Raw genomic sequence first — 18,189 nt, 5'->3', positions numbered from 1 at the left:
TGGCCTGGATTCAGTTCACAGTATTTCCAGGTAGAGCTTTGAATATCCCTGACTGAAATCCTATGGAGCCACTGGCAGTCCATGTAGACCAGGGGTAGGTAATGTGGTGCCTTCCAGTTGGTGGATAGCACCACTAGACTGCATATATTCCCTGAACATTGGTCATTCTGTTGGGAGTCCAAAAGACCTGGAGTGCCCCTACATTAGGCAATTTGTACGGAAGGCAAGCAATGTGGGCTTGATCATACGCCCATGTAGCAGAAGAGCATGGTATTCCAACAGTGTGTGCAAACCATGTAGCCAAACAGCTCCAATCCTCTCCCCCGTTGCTTACCATATTTCTTTTTCATTAAAATAGTGAACACGGTAACATCTGGAGGGCACCGTTGGCTATCCATGGTGTTGACAGTTACATGAACCAATGGTCTGACTGTTAAAGGCAGCTTCCTAGCTGCGTGTGCCATGAACCCTACACTCTGTGTTCTCCAAGTGAGCCTGTTGCCCTCAGGTGCCTTGTCAGTGTTGAAATAAGATTCAGCTGCCAATCAACTCAGCTTTGTTGTGTAGAAATGGGGACTACCAAATTTGTCCTTCTGCTCAAACAGCAAAATGTGTTGGGCCAGCTCCGTACTGTGGGCTTGCGTGCTAGACTTAACTTGATGTCCGGACTTGCTCAGTTGCTTATTTGTGACTCTCCACCTCATAAACCAGGCCTCGGGAATTTGACTCTTTGAAGTTCTCATGAATCCTGAATACATGTGTCTATGTTCATCCATTGTCTTTGTACACGAAGAAGCTCATCTGGTTTGTGGGTGCAACTGCAATGTAGATGGCGAAGGGCAGGGGGATACTCATTCTTCCTTACTTAAATTAAACTCAGAGATGCTTTGCTCCTTGTAAAATTATTTTGCCTGATATAAGCAAAAAAAAAAGTTTTAGAAGATTGCATTGGCAGAAAGTTGGAGGAGGGATAATAAGAAAGCACTTTTGTTAAGTGCAAGTCAGCGTGAACTTGTAGAAGGTAAATCATGTCACACAAATTAGATTCTTCCCCTACCCTGCTTCTCTTTTCTCCTGCCCCTTTCCATTCTTTTGGCTAATTAAATAAATATTGATCTTTACAGAAAGGAAAACACAATCTGGATCCTACTGTAAGTTTCTGATTGTTTCATTAATTTGAGGTATTTTCTTGGTCCCGAAATCATCCATCCCCTTCCACCCACCTACCCAGTAAGGTTATTCCTGTATAGGAAGGGGTCTTTAGCTTCCGATTCAGTGCTATGCAGAAGCTTCATAGTGGTAAGAATCCCTGACCTCAACTTTTGTCATGTACATTAGATAGATAAGGTGGGGGTGGAGCTTTGATAAGGTTTGGGTGGAGGCATAAGGAGTTGACAGAGAATGGGCCAAGGAAGACTCAGAGGGCAGTAAAGGTGCAGTTAAGTGTGGTCCCTTCCAACTCTACAATTCTATGATTCTAAGTTGATGATGATTCAGAAGTTGCTGAAGAAGTGGATCGTTAGAGGAGGAGAAAGAAATGGCCTATTTAACAGAGGAGTTAAGACTGTTCTATCTGTAGGGAACCACATGGTAGAAACCACAGAGACAGACACACATTGGACTTAATCTAGGCAATTGAGATTGTCTATAAAACACAGGGAGTGAAAAGGCAATTATGAAGAGGACCCCATCTATGTGGCAAAGCCACATTGGTTTTATACGTTTCATGACAGAGAATTCTGGAAATGGTAGTTTAGTCAACATGCTGTGATTTATAAGATATCTCTTCCCCCACACCACCACCCATTCTACTTCAGGTATACAGTTTTCAGGGGAAAGGAACTGTAAAGTCTGTTTAAGTCTACAAAATGGAAATGACCAGGTGTCGGGGCAGGGAGATTTCAAGGTGGATCTGACACTTAGACCTGACACTGTTTTGAACAATGGAATCTGCTGTGTTTGGTGGGAAGAGCACCTGCCGGCGAGGCAATATAAAGCTCGCATTCTGTGCTTGATGTGCCAAAAATTGTAATGTGTTGTTTGTTACAACTTACAGTGAGGATGCTGTTGTCTCACACAGTAATCAGGAAGGCACAACAGGTTAGAACAGGGGTCAGCAAACTTTTTCAGCAGGGGGGGGGCGGTCCACTGTCCCTCAGACCTTGGGGGGGGGGCTGGGCTGGACTATATTTTGAGGAGGGGGGAATGAATTCCTATACCCCACAAATAACCCAGAGATGCATTTTAAATAAAAGCGCACATTCTACTCATGTAAAAACTCGCTGATTCCTGGACCGTCCGTGGGCCGGATTGAGAAGGCGATTGGGCTGGATCCGCCCCCCAGGCCTTAGTTTGCCAACCCTGGGCTAGAAAATGGGAGGTGGAATGTTATCCAGAATTTCCTGGAGCTCTGCCATTCCTTCCATTCTAAATAAATCAAAGTGGTGGTCAGACAGGGCACTCCTAACACTTCTGACATAGTGGGGAGGGGAGCAGAGAGTTAACAATCAATGGTCTATGATGATACAGAGTTTTCCAAAGCCATCTCTAGTATTTTATTTTTGTTTCTTCAAACCTCCCTGTTCAAAAGCTGTGCTTTAGCCACAGCATATTTCATCTGTGTTTTAACCACATCATATTTCAAAGAAAGCAAGATCTAATGACAAGGAGGTGGAACCTGCATGAGGGTGATTCGGGCATTCAAGTACATATGGATGAGATGTAAATGCTGTTGATGGCAGTAACCCATCAATCATTTCACTGATAACCTGCCAAGACACTGATGATTCGGGGGGGGGGGTGTATCTTCTGCCTGCCTTGTGCAGAATATTCTGGGTTCTGCTGTCAGATCTTTTAGCCAAGGTTGTGGGCGAATATTTCAAGTCATCTAATCAGCCATTCATGTTCCATTAATTAGCAATAGCTTCTACAGTCCTTTGATGGTGCTGTTTTCTGTTCAGCACGAATGCATATTGTAATAGGAGTTGTTTACATCATACATTAGGTTGCAGCTCCTTACACCATTCCCTGCTCAGCCAGGTTGTTTGGGCTGTAATAGCGCAAGCTATTAAAACATAAGCACCTGCTGTTTTAGATACTGCACTTCCAAGTGAGAGTTCCAAAAGGGCCATACACACAAGCAAGGGTTATCAGTCTGCTGGTAATCATGATTGTAATGATCCATGGTATGGGGAAGGGGATTTTCTGTCCTGCCTATATATTGGCTTATCATGGTACTCATGAGTTGCCAACCAGCTGAGAGAGGAAAAGACACACACCCCATGCAGCCCCAGGGCAAAATTATGTGTGAGGATTATCCTAAATTTTATTTTGCTGAGTATGCAATTGGCTTCACATGCAGGAATCTGGGATTTCTGCACTAAAAGCACAAATAAATAAACACAATAAATATAAATGAACAAGAAGATAGCTTGACCAAACACATTTCCCCCCTCATGCAGATGTTCTAGGTTCAATACATGGCATCTTGACGTAAAGTATTTTTAGGTTGCAGGTGTAACAGAGCTGTAACCATTCAGAGTAAACCAGCCTTCCTCAATCAACCTTGTTTGCGCCACAGCAAACCACACCAGAGCATCTCTGAACCAGAGGATACCATATAGCAACCATGGGAAATACAGTCCTGGTTGGCACATCATGCTAAGCCAAACCATAACATAGCAAGTATGTGCAAGCTCCTAGGGAGGAGCTTGTAGTCTTCCCCAGTCATCCAAATATCAACTCATAGTTGAGGCACTTTTTCAAGCCTATCCATGAGCTGTAACCAAAGTTTGTTCATGGTTTACAGCTAGTTTGTGGCTAGTCTTAAGAGAGCTAGATCATGAGTGGAGAACAATATGGTAAACATCAGCTGAGCTCAGTGCAGCACATCAGAAAAGAAAAAAAAGACCAGGGAGAATGTAGAATTATACAGAACATTTATGGTATCACATCAGACTTGTAAACAAAAGATGAATAATTGTTTGGCCAAACTGGCTCAAAACTCATATACAGGTCCCAAGCAGTTCAAGACAAGAGATTTGTCCTTTCCTGCCCTTGCCTCTGCTGCCAGTGCCAGCCACCTATCTAGAGAAAATAGAGCTTGGCAGGAGGAAAGTGTCCTTTGGAAGAGGATCAGGAGCAACAGGGTCAGTCATTAGGGCTAAAAGGAAAGGGAATGTTGTGGATTGTGTGCCAGGCAGGGTTAGTGAAGAAAAAGACACCAATAAAAAGGGGATGGTTGAAGCCTGGAAGCACTGGTGCTTGGTCATGCAACAATGAATGGGTGGCTGTTTGTGATGAGGGAATGAAGCAATAGGAAGTGTGTTTGTGTGTGAGAGTGGGGGGGGGGGATTTGCAAAATACAGCCTTGCAAGTTCCAGCTACAGAAATTGTTTCAGGTTGCAACGAGATCTCCGCAATATAGCCTTCCTTCTGTCAACAGAAAGAAAGCCAGTTTCATCAGTCTGGTGCAGTACCCTTGGTGAAAGGGATATTGAATCGTGTGATATTTGGTTCATTAACCACCCAGAGATATACACCTAGATGCTGTAGGGAAAATATCAGTGCTGGAGACCGGGAAACAGAGCCTCTGCTCTCCTCCCATCCCCTGAAGAATAATAATTTCAGATGAAGCGGCAATCTTAAAAAAAAATCGGAGGACCTTCCAGCTGTGAAATGAGAAATAAAACTAGAAGGGGGTGTGATGTTCCAAAGCACTGCCTGACTTCTCAACGTCTTGTTCCCTTGTGGATGGTCATTTTTATTGCTGCTGAAAATAACACTTGCGGGGGTCCAGGGAGGCAGAGATAGCATAGGAGACTTTGAACCACCTTTCCTTTCCCAGGAGGTGTTTGTGGCTGGGATAGGCACTTGCTTGTGGAGTTTTTTACCCTTCTATCCCTTGGAAAGTGCAAGATGGCAATCTCCTATCTTTTAATTTGATAGGTTGCTCTTTCACTTTTACTGGCTGTTTTCTTTCCTCACCCTTGATTCCCATGTGTGGGCTGGCAGAAGCTGTGATACAGCCACAGCGAGAACTTCTTTCCTGTAGTGACCCTTCTGTTGTGCATCGTTTGAAGCTGCAGCAGCAATCTGTTTACAGTTTAGCCATCAGTCAAAAGAGTGGGTGAATTGCAGCAGTCTGGAAAGTTAGTAACGGTTTCTCCTTGAGACCCATGTCTTCACTGTGTGGCTTTAAAATTTAGACCCTTGGCTAGATTAGCAAATCATTTATTCCAGGGGTGGCCAACTCTCAAGAGGCTGCGATCTATTCAGAGTTAAAAATGGGGAGTGATTTACCCCCTTTTTTGGGTTCTGGTCTAAGTTGAGCTTTTTTTTGAAAGGAAATCCGTTTTTTGGGTTCAGGTCCTTTTTTTAGGGGAGCAAAACTTGCTGAGCTTCTTTCGGGGAGCCAGTGATCTACCACAGATGTCCAATGATCTACCAGTAGACCACGATCTACCTGTTGGACATGCCTGATTTATTCCATCCCCTCAACCCTCCTCCTCCCCCTCCCCCCCAGCAAAAAAAAGTGAAATCCAAATTTTGGTTCTTATGATTTTCATGTGTAACAAAGCCTCCCCTCCCCCACCTTCAGACATTTAAGAATGTTTGCCACTTGAGTGGCAAAGCACATGTTTACAGTGGGCAGAGTCTGATATGAAAGGGAATGGTTTGCAGGTGGGAAACAGCATTATTTTTATTGTATTATCCCGCAGCTCTAAATATCACTTCAAGGGATGCTTGATTTACATAATGCCTGCTAGGAAGAGAAAGCAAGGAAGCTTACTGAGGAGGAACAAAAAGGATTTAGCAGTACAGCTTAGCTGAAAGCTATTAGTCTCTTCCCCTGACCCTCTTTAATTCATTGGGTCGAGTCAAATTGAGCAGTCAGCCATGCTCGGGAGGTGTGGCTCTCATGCAGTGAAGATTACACTGGCAGAGCAATGATGCATCTTACAGAGGTGTCATTACCTTATGGCGGTGGCAGCAGCAGCAGCAAGCCAGGCAGGCTTGTCACATTCGTCTTATTTAAGATCAGTGGATGCTGCCACTTAAGGGTTTGAATGTTTGCCTCTGTCAAATTTATGTGGAATATTAGCAGCCATTCACTAGCTCTGAATCTTTGCTGTCTGCTGTGCTGCAGTATAAAGTCGGGAGTGTGTTGCTGTCATTGGGACGTTCCAAGCAAAACCTGCCTTTGGCTTTGACCACTTGTAGTGCAGGCCCTTTTGTTATCTTGAGGCGGGATATAAGGCTCCCCAGCACCACACAAAAACACACCATTGATAGGCCCCACTGTTACTTGTACCCTCATCCTCTTTCCCCCACTTTTCATTCCAGTCTGGGTTTTGTATCATATGGGAAGGCTTCAAAGCCCAACCCTTGTTTGACCAGAGTTGGTACAACCATAGAATTGTAGAGTTGGAAAGGATCCTGGAAGTCACCTAGTCCAACCCCCTTTCAATGCGGGAATCTCAACTAAAGCATCCAAGACAGATGGCCATCCAACCTCTGCTTACAAACCTCCAATAAAGGAGAGCCCACAACCACCTGAGGGAGTCTGATCCACTGACTACACAGGGGGGGGGGGGACAGGAGATGTTATGACCAGTGAGGTGGCTTGCAAGGTCTTTACGTGGCAGGGATGGAAGTGGAAGAGTGGGGTGCTCAGTCAGTATCAGGCAAGCACATGGCTGCTGAGATAGTCTCTGTTGTATATTGTGGAGATTTGGAGGCAGTCCCTGTGCATCTGATTGTGCAGGAAAAACACCTTTGATTTTTGTTTGTTTTATTGTCGAACACTTTAGAGATCAAGGTGTAAAACAGCCCTTCCATGCATAGAAGATTCATTCTCACACAGAAAGGCACTTTTGGGTTTAACCCACTTTCCATCTCCTGTCTAAAAGCTTCATTGTAGCTAGTGTCTAGCTTCATTGTGTTCTAGTGTCTAGTGTTCTAGTGTCTAGTGGGCAGAAGGTAGATCTGTATCTACTAGTAGATCTGGGTGATTCCAATGAGATCATCATTTTCTGTTGTTCTTTAATAACCAAATTAACTCCCTCCCTTCCTAAATGATACTCTTGAAATGAAGAAAGGAGGAATGTCATTGTTGCAGGTGGTCATGGTGGGGTTGCCATCAGGAATAAACCTTTGTGAAGAACTTTCAGTGCTGGCAAAACAAATGCCTTGGGCTCAGAATTCCTCGATTCTTCATGCGTCCTCTGCAGCTGGCTCCGCTTCATGGGTTCTAGTAAAACCCATGCTCCTGCAAGCAGGAAATCTGCCCACCCCTGTTCTAGTGTGACAAGAGGTGCTTTATAAAGAAATATAATTGTACCTGATGCTATAGAATTGCTGGCGCTCAAGTGGTTTTTGACTAGGTTAGTGACCTGGTTAAGAGATCACCAAGAGCTACACTAGTGGTCAGAAGAGGGCAAGATACCGTCTGTTTCATTTGTAATAGCAACATCAAGATTATGGAATTATATATATTTTTAATCCTTTTCAAAGATGCTGTTTTTCACTGCTTCTTTTTCTGAATGTGTTCAAACGTGACAGACTTCTTTTTCTGGGAACAGAAAAATGTATCTGCCCAGCAGATAGATTAAGCATGAGCTAGAAAAAGATAAAGGGTGTGTTGAAATGGCAGTCAATTTTTACACCAGCTTATGGTGGCGCCATTGAAAGGAATTAATTAATTAATGCCCAGCAAAGGGAAGGGGGGGGGATAAGAAATCCCTTATTCAAACATCAGTAATTAAAATGACACCTACATCCCACTTTCATTTTTTTCTCCATGCTGTTGACAACTACTTGTAACTTTGTTGGTTGTTAATTTTCTTCAGCAATCCTTTTCCCCTCAAATGTGACCATGCCTTGTTACTTACACTGTAGCTTACAGAAGTGACACACTTAATATCGGGGGGTCCAAACCTGGATATCTACCAGTGGAGATGGAGATCAGGTAAATGTGCACCTGCTCTTCCAAAGCAAAAGAGAAATGCCCTTTTGGTTTACTCTTGGGAGGGAGCTGGAATGAAACATGTAGACGGGACCCCAGTCTCAGTGTGTGCAGTTACTCCTAATTAGGCCCAGCATAGTTGCACAGTGGCGGGTGATGGAGATGGTGGTGGCGACCATCAAACATCATGCCACCAATATGGGAAAGCCATGTCTGCAAATCTGGAGAAACCCATAGATCTTGGTTTGCAGTAGTGGTTTGGCTCAGATTGCCCAAAACACTGGCAAAGCCAGGAGGAGTTGTGGCCCTATCCACAGAAAATTTCTCTGTAGAGAGCTACAAAATACTTAAGAAGACACCTTAGAGGGAAGGTACTAATATAAAATTGCATTAGAAAATGGAATATGTGAGCTTTTTGAACAAGGGAGGGAAAAGAGTGTCTCTATAAATTTCTCTGTTTTTCCCCCCACAGACACTTAACAAGAACAATTTAATACCAGATGACAGGACCAACTTCTATCCTTTGCAGCAAACAAATGTCTACACAACCACCTATTACCCCAGTACACTGAATAAGTATGACTACAGGCCTGAGGCCTCCCCTGGAAGGACCTTTACCAACAGCTGATGATGGACACCAAGAACTGGATCGCTTCCTTTATGATTTTTATTTTTAAAATTGAGTTTATGGACCAAATATTGGCCCAGTCTCTAGATGTAAATATTATACAGTGGGCCTTTTATTTTCTCTTTTATCAGTGGTCTTACTTTTGAGTAGTACATCTCCTTAAGTGGACCCACTGCTTATGGACAATGGACCATCTTGCCTAAGATTTTTTGAGGAGTCCTCAGCTAGAGACATCACATACTGCTATGGATATTTATGGCTGGAGATGCCTTTATGTCTGATGCCATGACAGTCTAAGAACCAACCATTATGTGCTAACTTTGTGTGGAATGGTACTTGGCTACCCAGCACTGCTTCAGAAACTCAGTGGACATGGAAGACAAATGCCTTCAACGTGCCGAGATGCGTCCTTCATAAGCCTACAGGTTAATGGTAGTATGAATGTCATCCACAAGAGAAGCCTTATCGAACATTGTGCTCAAGATTCTGGTGTTTAGGTTTGGGGGTTGATCAGTGTGTCATCACCATTTCCTGCGACACGTTGAAATAATATGCAGCCTTCAATGGGGAAAAAAAGTCTAGTGAGATAAAAAGAACAAAGATAAGGTACTTCACACAAAACTAGCATTTTGAAACATTTCCAGTCACAGTTTTGAGGAAAATGTAGGATGACGTAACCTGAAGTATAGGTTTGTGTGCTTGAAGCATGGGCTCTGGGTAGAAGAGAATTTATCCCACTGGGGAAAATATGATGAGTGGAACAAGAGCCATGGAATATCCTGATTTTGGAAGGGGTGGGGCAACTATTTTCTTTTAACTTTGATTGTGGTAGTCTCTTAAGGAGCTGCTAGATTGATGGCCTTGCTGTCCTTGTTGAAATCACCAAGCTTTGTGCTAATGCTGATTTTATTTTTTATAATTTTTTATTCACGGGGGGGGGGGGGATGTTTTGAGTTCAGTTTGTCTCTGAAGAATGTCTTCATAGCATAGTCTAACCCATAAAGCCTACTGCAGATTCCTTCAGTGTCTTCCAGCTAGTACTTCTCCATGGGAGTACAATGTGCACCATCAGTTGACAGTGTCCTTCTGTGTCTGAGCAAGAAGAAGAAAAAGTAATTCTGCTTCGGTAAAGGTAAAAAATGGGGTCTGTAGCCTTTTCAAATAATAATCCAGTCCAGTTTTGAAATGTTATTCTTTGTATATGTGTGATTGTGTTAGACCAGTGCAGAAGCCATGTCGTCTTTGGACAGGTGATTGTCTGACATTCATGTCTAGCCAATGCACACCACGCTTTAATGGACATTCCCAGTGTGTCTGGCAATGTGAGCGAGTTCGCCATTGTTGTTCAGCATAACTCCTGGTGCTAAGAGATGGAGACTGCCACAATGCAGAGCATGTAATAAGGGTCCCGGCATGATTGATGAACAATTCCAGAGCTTGGGGATTCTCCTCCATATCTTCTTTCAGCAATGACCATATCTATTTGCAGTTGCTGGCTTGCCATTTGTTTTAGATTCAGGTTCACTGTCTGGCAGCCAGACCTGTGCTCATTACTGTTGCCACATTTAAAACAGATTTTGGACATATAATCTGAATGATGGCACAGTTGAGACCATTAACAACTGGTCAGTGGCTTTGTGTTCATGATGCAAAATGGCTAGTTTGAATAGGAAGAGCAATCCAGTACTGATGCCAACATCTGATGTTACCTTATGCAACCATATATCATAAAACATTGGTGCCTAAATTGTGAATGGTATCAGTGGGGCTGAAGTAGTCTGGATGGGTGCATGGGCTGTAGGTTTTTTTGGGATTTAGATATGCAACCTGCTGGGGTTTTGTTTTGGTTTTTGCTGTTTGTTTCCATGTGCCCATGACTGAGAACTTGATCAAATCCAGACTCTTCTGGGGTTTTTGTTGTACACATGAGGCTCTTTTGAGTGAAAATCTCCCATTCACCTGACAAAAGAAATGATTGGGACACTTGCTCATAATTGAGCTCCATCTGAGCCTCTATATTGTGTAAGAAATGGCTGGATCAGTGTCACTGTTTCAGAGGGTGCTGCAAAATTGTAATTTATTTTGCAACAGTTCTTAAAAAGGTATATATGCAAATGAATTAAACCTTTTGTTCACTCTTTTTGCCATAAAATAAGCCAGATCTATTTTTCAGTTAGATAAAGACTAGAATTTATTTTATTACATAGAATATTTTCCCATTCTGGTTATGCAGCATATCTTTCTTTCTCCAAATGCCAGAAATCAGGGCAGGCTAGGGGAGGGATATTTTTAGTTAGGATATTCCAAATTCATTCTTCCCAGGCATCTGAATGTGAAGAATGATACCCTTTCAAAAATATGAATGGCAATTGCAACGTGGGTGTGCAGATGCCATTTCAACAGAAAGTAGGGTGAATGGGTGGAAAAGAAGATCTGAACATTTTAACATTCCATTAATGTTTCCATGGCAGTGCAGTTCTTTAGGGGCAACATCTAATGCAAAATAAGAGCAGTTTCTTATCACATGGCAGGTTAATGACAGAGGACATAGTGACATTCTTGCATCCTAAGTTAATTTAGTGTTTCAGGCACCCAGCTGCTAATGTCCACAGTAGAGCGGTCTGATTCTCTAGAGGGGTTTTCTAAACACCTGGTATTTTTTATTACACTTGGGGTTGTCATAATGGATGTTGTAGTACATACGGGAAATGTATTTGGTTTGGCAGTGTTGCTTTTGACAGCAGGGTTTAGCCAGCAAGGAAACAAAGCCCCCTCCCCTGCCCACCCCAGTGTTAGATGTGGAAACTGAATATGCAAATGTTTGGGAATATCCTTCAGAGGAGCAATGCATTTTTGCCATGGGGAAGAGACCCAGCTGAAGCACCCCCTTACATCTAGTGGGGCACTTTGCACAGAAAGTTTCTTTTGAAACTCGGGATTTCCTAAACCAGTTCTATGTAGCAGGAGGCAGCCATTAAAGTGTCCAAGTTGCATGCAACCCCAGAGGTGCTGTGAGGAGGACTGTGCCCAAATTCTTTATGGTCAAGTGCTACAAAGGATCTCTCATCCACTTTTTGTTTTACTTTTTTTAAAACCACCTTTATAAGCTTAGGCAACATCTACGAGATTTAGTTGAACAGATTTGAAACTAGGGCGTTCATTTTGAGAGGAATATGTTGAACCCAGGGAGTGGGACAGAGAGCAAAGAACACTGCAGATTCTTTTAGAACGGAGGTTTGAATAATAGCAACTACAAATCCTATTTTACAAATCGTATTTTGGAGGTTGTCCTAACACTTCACTTTCTCCAGGTGCAGGGAAGAAAATGGCTTTTCATATTTGGATAGGAAGATGTTGTTAGCTTTTGATTTCAGAATCATAACCTGTGGTTACTCAAATGTGAGGAACTATCACCCTTGTGTTTTGTCTCTTTTTGGAAAAAATAATAATAGGTTTTTGCAGGTAATAAGAAAGAGCACTACAGTTGCCCTGCTTTTATGCATTCTGATACAGCAGTTTCTTACAAGCTGCCATAGAACTCTCCCTCTCAGAAAAGGGGCAGAAGACATATGTATTGTTTCATAGCTGTGGAGCTGCTGCTGGAACTGTTAAAACGAATGTGGCTAAACCTTGCTAGCAAGGGAGCTGCACACATCATAGAAGGTGTGCCAGACTTTGGCAAGTCCAGTGAGTGGAGAGTGCAAGAGCTGATCTAAGTGAGTAACGTTTGCTCATCTTTCCTGCTGCTTATCCCAGTGCCCTCTACTGCTATAATGTGACTACAGAGAATGTTTAGACTGCTAAGGCAGCAAAGCTTAATCACCATGGTATATGGGAGCCTTACACAGATTTGCTTTCTGGCAGCACCAGTTGTGATGCAGTTTCTTGAACCTGATGCTGTTTTGCCACTTCTGCCAAACTAGTATTGCAGCAATTGAATCTGCCCCTTTGGTTTATGAGGCTTTATATTTTAACAAATATACATTGACTTTATTGTGGCAAAGCTAGTTAAGAACACCCTGCTCTTCAATAATATGCACATTCTAATAGAGAAGGGGGAGAACTTTCTTTATGTTAAAAGGAAACCTTTGAAGAATAATGAGGTAATGGCATTGGAAAGGTGGTGATTTGAGTGTTTATTCATCTCTTGCAGTGGCTCACCTATGACTTATGAGTTATACATATATACCTGCTGCCTTATTTTTTTATTTTATTTTAGAGAATGAACTTAGATGAAGATCTGTGTAGGAAGTGGGTATGATTTGATCCCTTTGCAGGGCGGGGGTATAATTTAGGATTGCTCCCCCATTCTAGCATTACAAAAATCTAATGTTAAGAAAAAATTATATCCAGCAATCAAACTAATTAACTTGGTCCATTTAGTCACACCAAATGTCGGACTTTATTACACAAGCAAAATAAAAACATAAAGTTCACCATAAAGTCCTGTTACTCAAATCATGTGTATGTTTATATATTTATAACACATACAAATGGTATATGTACTGCTGGTCTAAAAAATAAATTTAGAATAATAAAAGCAGCACTTGGACTTGAGGATAGGTTTCAAAGGGGAACCCGAAAGAGAAAATGACAGACTTTAACAAAAACATTTCATAGATGAATGAATTTTGTTGTTCAATTAAAATTGAGGAGTTGACTTTTGTAGCTAGAACTGTTCATCTTCCCAGCCCACAAAAAATCCATTCCTGTTAAGAATGGCAAAGTAAACAATGTTTGTATTTGCTCATACTTTATGAATAAACAGTCCAAATTGACTTAGTATATTGGTCCTATTGTTTTTAATTATCAGTAGAGGTGTGTGAAAGTAGAAAAACTAAGCTGTGAGAAGGACTAATAATATTAACATGAGCTGGGCTCCTTGAGTTCCATTTTCATTTACAGTAAGCCTGCAACTTTAACTTTTGCGCATTCAGCTATATATGCCCTGGGGGGGGGGATTAGAAAGGGAGCAGGGTTCTGGGGAAAATGACTTTAGCCATCCCATCCACCATTGAACCCAATGTGTTTTGAGTATATGTGGTTTTGGCTTCAGGCACAATCCCCAGACTGTAACCTCCAAGCAAGTTGCAGGTTTACTGTACTGCAAAAATCAATTGCTTTCAACTTGGTTAGGTGGTATCGTAGATGCTCTTCTACAGGTAAATAAATACTCTTTCATCTTCTAGGCTACTATTCCACATTGAATGTAATGATGTTAAGGGGCTATAGAGTGAATTTAAGAAAAAATGGGTGACTTCTGACCTTGCGGTTGTTGGACGCATCCAACTTTACTTTCAGTATTCAGCACATCCCAAATTTAGCCATCCCTATTTCTTTTTGCAGGACTTCATTTTGTACCTGTTGAAAATGAGTTGAGAGGCAGAAGGAACAGAGAGAAAGCTACATATATTAGTGGCTGTAGAGCGAGGGACTGGTATATATATCAAGTTACTTCCTGATTTTTTTTAAGAGGTATGAAATGTCCTCAAGCTACAAAATAGGCTGTAGTGTACAGTAGCCTATGCACACAATAAAATTTAATTTTAAGATCTCACAAGACTATTTTTACTATCACATGCTAAAACTACCCTTCTTGAATTAGTTGTCATTGTGAGGGACATCCTGCTATTCCCAGTGGGAAGAAAACTACCGTTGGTGCAAGAGAGAACTTGCATCCCACTGGAAGTAACAGGTGCAATTTTGATCCAAACTGCAGAAAGAGTAAACTGGTTAAAGCCCCGTTCCCACAAAAACACACCAGCCCCATCTAGTTTACCCTTGAGTTCTCTCTAAGTTGAACTATTCAGGTGAAACCTCGAGCTATTTTCTGGAGAAACATCAAGGAATTTTAACAGCATTAAAGAGCTGGACAAATTCTAGAAACCTGCCAAAGAGAGATTCCTTAGGGGTGATCTCTGCTATTTATGCCAGATGTACTTTCCAGAAAACAATGCATTCTAAATTAGCAGCTGTATGTCTGGCTCCTAAGCTCATTTGCCTGAAACCGAAACTCCACTATGCATGTGAACACCGTTCTTGCACAGGTAAGACAGTAGTTTTTGTGCATCTTTTGCTGTGGGGTCTCTGGATCAGGAAAGTAAACCTCATTTATTTGAATATAACTACTTAGAATTGGCTAGCTTTTGTGGTAAGGCACTCGCACTGTCAACAGCCTAGGATAGAAAGCATGGGTTGCAATACGATAAAAGTTGTTTTCCTGCTTCTTTGTTATCTCAGATCCCTCGCCCGGACCCAACTCCCTTCCATCTCAGCCAGCATGACCACTGTGGGTGTTTGGGCTGACCGCACTGGCAGAGCACCCAGTTTGGGAAGGCTATCCCAACATACATATTGTGTATCAGACACATTGTGCCAGTGGTGATATTTGCTTCCAAATGCTTCCACTTGTACTAAAATAATCACATCCTGTCCATATATTTATTATATGGAAGGTTAATGGGTCTATTTTCCTCTAGGGGTTTTCTCTCGTCATAAGAAAAATACCATCTATAAATAGGTCCTGAAAAGTACCGGCTTCCTTATTACACGTTAAGCCTGCATTTATTTGCAGTGAGTTCAGAGCTATTACACCGCTAAAGCAGAAAAAAAGCCCTGAGGCTTAATTTGAGCCAAGACTCACTGGTGAATCATTTCAAACCATTGTCAGTGCAGTGGCTTAGCCCTGGAATACCTAAGGACACTGTGCTTTTAACCATGTGCAGAATATTCCAGCCCAGTTTACTCACCAGTCCATCTCCCGGGTCCAAATATGTGATGTCTTAAATAGGCATGCACCTCTTAGACACACCAGCGTTTGTATCAATTGTGAATACAGTGGTACCTCTACTTACGAATGTTTCTACTTACGAATGTTTCTACTTATGAACGGCGCTCCGTCCGCCATCTTGGATGCGGTTTAGATAGGATTTTTTCTACTTATGAATTTTTAGATAGGGTTGGTTCGACTTACAATTTTTTTCTCCCAATGCATTCCTATGGGATTTGACTTACAATTTTTTTTTACTTACGAATGTGCGTTCGGAACGCATGAAATTCGTAAGTAGGGGTACCACTGTACAGACCATTTTCTCCCATCTCCTTCTTCCGCTTCAGGATGAACCTTTAAGAACACACAGATCCTTTGTTTGTAATTTGAAGGGCAAGTTTTTAAAGATAAGACCATGTTTAGTGAAGGGCAATTCTTGAGTGTGAGGACCTGAGTCGCTAGTAGGAGGGCTGTGTTGCAAGTTTACACTGAGGTCAGGAAGAATGCCATAAAGGCTTGAAGTACAGAAAAGATAAAAGTATGTAGAGGTCAGTCAGCTGCACAACTAACTACTCTTAGCCAGTATCCAAATGTGTGCATATTTGAAATGCAATCTAATTCATTTTTAACAAGTAAAGCATGAGGAAACACAAATGGGAGATGAAGATGGGAGATGCCTCCACTCTATTTTGTAGCTGAAGTGGAGATAAATGACAGCTCTTTAGTATATAAATAGAGATAATTATTATCACAACAACAAGCAAAGTATATGCCTTGTGAAGCAAAATAGGGGGGGGATTATCAGACTCTTGTGAAGGCACAATACCCTTCCTATGCAACTGAACACAATGGTACTGTTAGAATAAAGGTGATGTATACTTTTAACCACTGCCTTTAGACACTGTGAATTTTAGGGGTGGGGTGGGCTTCTGTATTTTTATAAATTGTACTATGTAAAGAAGAATTAAGAAATAAAACTCAAACAACCTACTAAGCTTCCGAGTTGTTTGTCAGCAGTAAATAAGATGACAATGGAGTTTAAAGCTGTGGCTGAAGCAAAGGTGCTTAAAGAAATTTATCAATAGTAGCTTTTGGGCAAAGTCCTCATATTGCTTCCAACTTTTGATGTAGACATAAAATCCATGGAATCCAAAACTTGCTAAATAAGATTAGGGTTCTGGCTACATTACTTCATCACAGGGGAGTAGAAAGAGCAGACATTCCCTTTATTTCAGAGTGTGTGCTTGACAAACCACCTTGACACACATTTATTTGGATATCACAAAGCCAAATGATTTTCAGTAGCTACTAGAAATGCAGCTCCCAATATATTCAGATAATGAGAATACTGAACTAGTATGGAAGGTGATGGTACCAATTATAGAAATGGTACAAAACAGAATTACCTCTCTCTATGTGGTGGGGTGGGAGATGCCCTCTGGAACAGTTGTCAACTATCCCTTAAGGTTTCTTGTGGGATAGGAGATAAATTATTTCCTGTCTGAAATACAAAGTAAGGAAATAAGTGCAAAGTAAGTTGTGATGATAAAAAGACATGAAGAAAAAATGTTCTGGGGTAAGCAGGGGCAATCCAAGTCATCCTATGTAAGTCTGAAATAACCACTGAGAATAATTATGATTCTGAGGAGGACTACACAGGACACTTATCTCCTGGAGAAACAAAAGGTAGTAAAACAACCTACACTGCCCTGGACAGATACTTTTCAGAAAGAAGGAAAGAGACAGATTGGTTGCACAGGAGACCTTCTACCCAAGTAACCATTGGATACAACCCTATACAAAATTAATATACCTTAATCCATGATACATTGAAAAATGCATTAATTCCTACAAAAGCTAGTCAATTAAACAATCCACACTTCATTAAATCAACTGGAGGAAAATTTAAATCCATTACTTAGACAATCAGCATTTAAATAAATCATAACTACGTTTAGCAATCAGCTAAACAAAACTTAGTCATTAAAAAACCCCAATTAACTGTCCTACTATTCATTCTAATTGATTTCCTCCCAAGAGTAATACATTTTTAGGAACTTTATTGCCGCAAATTAATGTTTCTAATACAGAAAGCCAAAGGAAAACATTCATCGCATGTTCACTCTTACTTAACTCAAATTCATCAGTTCATAATGCTGCAAATTCATTGTAGATACTAATCTCCTAATCCAGAGGTTGATCATTAATTCCTCTGTTTATCGAAGAGTATCAATACTTGGTATCTAAATGGGATTCCATGCTCTCGTCTGCTGAAAGCAGTATGTATCACACACACAGCCTATTACAAACATATCTCAAGACAGTTTACAATAAATCAACTAAAATGAATAAAAATAATCCCAACACCATTAACAGTCAGTACAAAATTCAACTTTAAAAGTTTGACAAATGACTGGTATCAGTAGCCAGCACAACAGTGTGTGTGTGTGGGGGGGGTGAGTATTCCAAAGAGTGGGCACCACAAAAAAAACCTCTCTGGTTGGGAAGATGAGCTTCTGCAGAATGCAGAACAACCAGGAGAGCCTCAGTAGGTGACCTTAGTGAGAAGACAGGTCTGTACACTTATTTTATAGTATAACCTTTAAAATACAAACAGAATGTACTTACAGGGACAAATAACGTTTCCTTGCAGCCTTCAGCCTTTTTTGACTTCAGCCTTTGTTCTTGCCAAACAGGATGATCCCTTCTGGTGGTGGTGGTGCTGCTGCAGAAAAATATTTATGGAACAGTAGCTCCTACCTGGACAGACTAGTAGTTGGAACCCAGGCTGAAGGAATGTTGCTTGCTTGCTAAACCAAAGCACTG

The 18,189-nt window shown here is 41.5% G+C and overlaps 1 protein-coding gene across 4 annotated transcripts in view; it reads left to right on the top strand.

Annotated features, from left to right (window-relative positions):
* SEMA5B (semaphorin 5B) overlaps nt 1-18,144 on the top strand; it is a 358,202-nt gene extending 340,058 nt beyond the window's left edge. For all 4 annotated transcript variants that reach the window (XM_060278773.1, XM_035128943.2, XM_035128952.2 and 1 more), the window contains one exon: nt 8,439-18,144. In XM_060278773.1, the coding sequence (XP_060134756.1) occupies nt 8,439-8,594 (156 nt within the window). In that variant the 3' untranslated portion in view covers nt 8,595-18,144. The remainder of the gene's footprint in view (nt 1-8,438) is intronic.
* Nucleotides 18,145-18,189: the final 45 nt, after the last annotated feature.

This window comes from Zootoca vivipara, chromosome 1, assembly GCF_963506605.1.
Source record: "Zootoca vivipara chromosome 1, rZooViv1.1, whole genome shotgun sequence".
In the NCBI taxonomy this organism is placed as follows: Eukaryota; Metazoa; Chordata; class Lepidosauria; order Squamata; family Lacertidae; genus Zootoca; species Zootoca vivipara.
This window is presented reverse-complemented; position numbering and strand designations above follow the sequence as displayed.